At 47.6% G+C, this 4219-nt stretch overlaps 2 protein-coding genes across 2 annotated transcripts; one reads left to right on the top strand and one right to left on the bottom strand.

Moving 5' to 3' along the window:
• Positions 1-2866: 2866 nt before the first annotated feature.
• LOC124528683 (histone H2B type 1-A) lies at positions 2867-3250 on the bottom strand. The gene has a single exon (XM_047102433.1). The coding sequence runs from the start codon at positions 3248-3250 to the stop codon at positions 2867-2869; it is 384 nt and encodes a 127-aa protein (XP_046958389.1).
• A 322-nt stretch (positions 3251-3572) lies between these two features.
• LOC124528560 (histone H2A type 1-H-like) lies at positions 3573-3968 on the top strand. Its single transcript, XM_047102231.1, has one exon. The coding sequence runs from the start codon at positions 3573-3575 to the stop codon at positions 3966-3968; it is 396 nt and encodes a 131-aa protein (XP_046958187.1).
• Positions 3969-4219: the final 251 nt, after the last annotated feature.

Below are 4219 nucleotides of genomic sequence, written 5' to 3'. Positions count from 1 at the left end.
AAGTGGAAAAAATATTTAGGAAGTTGTAATTTAAAATATTAAGGTTGGGGCGCCTGGGTGGCTCAGTTGGTTAAGCGTCTGACTTCAGCTCAGGTCACGATCTCGCACTCCGTGAGTTCGTGTCCCACGTCGGGCTCTGGGCTGATGGCTCAGAGCCTGGAGCCTGCTTCCAATTCTGTGTCTCCCTCTCTCTCTGCCCCTCCCCCATTCATGCTCTGTCTCTCTCTGTCTCAAAAATAAAAAAATGTTAAAAAAATTAAAAAAAAATAAATAAAATAAAATAAAATAAAATATTAAGGAACACCTGGGTGGCTTAGTCGGTTAAGGCTCCAACTCTTGGCTTTGGTTCAGGTCATGATCTGTCAACTCGGGCTCTGTTGCATCGGGCTCTGTGACAGCACAGAGCTTGCTTGGGATGCTCTGTCTCCCTCTGTCGCTGCCCCTCCCCCATTCATACTCTCTCTGTCTCAAAGATAAACATTAAAAAAAAAGAATATTTTAAAAAATAAAATACAATATGAAAACAATGAGAAAGTGTCATTTCTTTTTTAAAAACTTACTGAAAGAAGTTGAACAGTGGTCGCCGCTTTCTGGTCCTGTAACTTAGGATACAGAGTAAGCGTCTTTTCTGTGCCTTGCTGAATCGTCATGTCTCTTTCTAAATCCGGATCAGCTTCCAGCATGTTCTTCTTTGTATTTTCAATGTTGTGAAATCCCTTTGAGAATCCCTGTCATACGAAGTTTTTTGCCAGTCACTTTCTCTGGAACGGCTTCATCCTTTTCGACACAAACACTTTCTAATTTAGGTCAAGTTCGCCGTCCCCGAGTTCCTCTGCTAGTCTCCATTGTGAGGGCACCAGCCGCCCTACTGCCGGCTCTTTCTTCTAGAATGCCATTTATATTCCACTCGAATTCCACTGGTAGGGTTATTACTTTCCATTTTTTTGTTATACTTTCATCTTGGTGGCTAACTCTCTCTTTTGATTATCATTTTTTGTCGGGCACAACGATCACTGGGAGACAAAGTGGCAACTAAAAGTACATGCTTTCTATTTGTGCACAGACAGGGTAACATGTGCACTGTCCAGGGACAATACATTTTACAATAAGTGACAGGATAAGTCCCATGATAGATCACGACGCACATCTGTTATTTGTACAGTGACTTGTGAATTGAAGATCCAGCAATGAAGTTTGTCATTTAGACAGTGACTCACTAAATGTGAGTTGAAATGTGAACTGTGTTGTCGGGCAGTTGGTGGTGTTTAACTGAACTGTGGAAACTGATCGTTTCTCGGCCTTTTGGCTAAGATCAAGTTGCGAACTGTGGAAACTGAAATTCATTTCTATCAAAACCACGCACTGTGAGAAGTGTCTTTGTGAAGGAAGCACTCCCCTAAAGAAGCTAGGAGAAATCACAATAAAATGAATCCGTGGAAGGCGAAGTGGTAAATGATGGAAAGCCTAGAAGAAAATAATTGGGAAAAAGAAAAATGGAACTGGTTTTATATTTTTCATTACAGTAAAATTATAATAAATGCAAAAGGTAAAGAAATCACAAATATGGGTACCTGGGTCGCTCAGTCGGCTAAGCATCTGACTCTCGATTGTGGCTCAGGTCATGATCTCACAGTTCATGGATTCAAGGTCCACTCCGGGCTCTGCGCTGACAGTGCAGAGCCTGCTTGGGATTCCCTCTCTCTCCCTCTTTCTCTGCCCCTCCCCCATTCAGTCTCCCTCCCTCTCTCCCTCTCAAAATAAATGAACTTAAAAAAAACAAAAGGGACAATGAAGTTCTCAGGGAAGGTGTTTCTTACTCTCAGAGACCCAGTAAAATAGAGTGTCTCTTCTAGCCTTTACTTCGTCCCATCTGCATGAACACTTGGACCCGGAACCAGCATGAGGATTGAGTCAGGGTGTAAAGAGCTGAGGTGATCAGGGTGACGGAGCCAGCGCTCTGATCATCCCACTCCTGAAATTTGTGCCTGTGGGCATTGTGATCAGCGACATCATTACGTCAACTTGTTCATTGGGTGCTTCCTGTTATTTGTGGCCAAAACATAATCTGAGGTGAAAGCTGAGTCAGGTTTGGTCTGAAAAGAGCTGTTTTTATTAACATTCTTACTTTCCTTTTGCCCACATAATCCCGAGGGACTTTGGGTAAATCAGGGTAGCCTGTGGAGTGGTCACACAGTTGACAGGGGATGTGGGAGCTTTGTGCTGTCTGCTGTTTCCCAGTCTTACCGGGGTGACTGGGATCCCTGATGAGACACACTGTTGCTCCTCACTTCGTGGGCACAGATGTTCCTTCCATGTCTGTTCCTTGAGGACCCCCCACTAAGGCATGCAAGGGTCTCTACCAAGGCAGTCACTGTGCACATAGGTGTGGGGCACTTTATTTTATAGGATATTCTAGCATTTTACCAGGGGCTGATTTTTTTTGTCAAGTGGTACTAAAGTTTCTCATGCAAAGAAATATATACCTATATATTATCCATATTTAAAAACGTTTAAATCATAAAAATGATAGAAGTTGAGGATTTGAGCCAAACCACAGGTTTACTGGAAGTCATTTGGTCCTTTCTTTTTAAGGTTGTTAAATTCAACTTTAATACTTGGCCTCCTCTGAGAGGCCAGAGAAGCCAGGAGAACACAAACACCATTTAATGATCAACCCTACCACAGAACAAGTGATAACGTGTAGAAAAACGAGGTCAAAAGGGAAGCGATTCCGTTAAGCTAGTTTCCCAGTCGGTTGTGTAGTATCGAACTGCTCAACCGAGGTGGAGTGCACACCCCTAATTCAGAGGAGATTAGCGGCTCTGAAAAGAGCCTTTGGGGTTAAGAGGGCGCTTACTTGGCGAGTCTACTTGGAGCTGGTGTACTTGGTGACGGCCTTAGTGCCCTCGGACACGGCGTGCTTGGCCAGCTCCCCAGGCAGCAGCAGGCGCACTGCCGTCTGGATCTCGCGGGACGTGATGGTCGAGCGCTTGTTGTAATGTGCCAGGCGTGACGCCTCGCCCGCGATGCGCTCGAAGATGTCAGTGACGAAGGAGTTCATAATGCTCATGGCCTTGGACGAAATGCCGGTGTCGGGGTGCACCTGTTTCAGCACTTTGTAGATATAAATGGAATAGCTCTCCTTGCGGCATCGCTTGCGCTTCTTGCCTTCCTTCTTCTGGGTTTTGGTTACAGCTTTCTTGAAGCCTTTCTTGGAAATGGTCGTGCCCTTGGAAGCCAGCTCCGGCATGGCGGGTGCACAGCTCTCTAGCGCCACAGCTTTACAGTTACGGCTCTAACGGCTCCAAACCTATCTCAAGTAAGCCAACAGGTTCGCGGCTGGGCCGACTGGTATTTATAGGCACAGTGCTGACATGACGTACAGAGCAGACACCATCTGATTGGATATCGGGTGGTGGCGTGAATGTAAATGAGGTGATTCTGGCGAGGCTTCCGATTGGGTAATGACCATCAGCCAATCAGATAGCAAATCACAACCTCCCGCCAGGCTATAAATAGGCCGAGTAGCGGTCTCTTCAGCAACAGCTTTTCTGCCATTCGTCGGACTAGCTATGTCTGGGCGAGGAAAGCAGGGCGGCAAGGCTCGCGCCAAGGCCAAGTCCAGGTCTTTTAAGGCCGGGCTGCAGTTCCCAGTGGGTCGCGTCCACCGCCTGCTCCGCAAAGGCAACTACTCGGAGCGGGTCGGGGCCGGCGCGCCGGTGTACCTGGCGGCCGTGCTGGAGTACCTGACGGCCGAGATCCTGGAGCTGGCGGGCAACGCGGCCCGCGACAACAAGAAGACGCGCATCATCCCGCGCCACCTGCAGCTGGCCATCCGCAACGACGAGGAGCTCAACAAGCTGCTGGGCCGCGTCACCATCGCGCAGGGCGGCGTTCTGCCCAACATCCAGGCCGTGCTGCTGCCCAAGAAGACCGAGAGCCACCGCCACAAAGCCCAGAACAAATAATTTCCAAGCCGTGAATCCTAGCGAGTGTGACCTGAACCGTTTGCAGAAAAAAACCAAAGGCTCTTTTCAGAGCCACTCAGATGGTCAATGGAGGCTGTGCATGAAATGGCAAAGAACTGCGCTTCTCCAGGAATAGGCAGCCGTGTACCTATATCCATATACGGTGAGTCTTAGTAAGGTTACGGCATTTGAGACCTGTCTCTCGGTTCTATGAACCGGGTCTTTGAGAGTTTTAGCGGAAGCTTTCCTAG

The sequence above is a fragment of the Lynx rufus genome, unplaced genomic scaffold, assembly GCF_022079265.1.
Source record: "Lynx rufus isolate CCGP_SWC_20201006 ecotype Redwood Valley unplaced genomic scaffold, mLynRuf1.p SCAF_6, whole genome shotgun sequence".
Lineage (NCBI taxonomy): Eukaryota > Metazoa > Chordata > Mammalia > Carnivora > Felidae > Lynx > Lynx rufus.
This window is presented reverse-complemented; position numbering and strand designations above follow the sequence as displayed.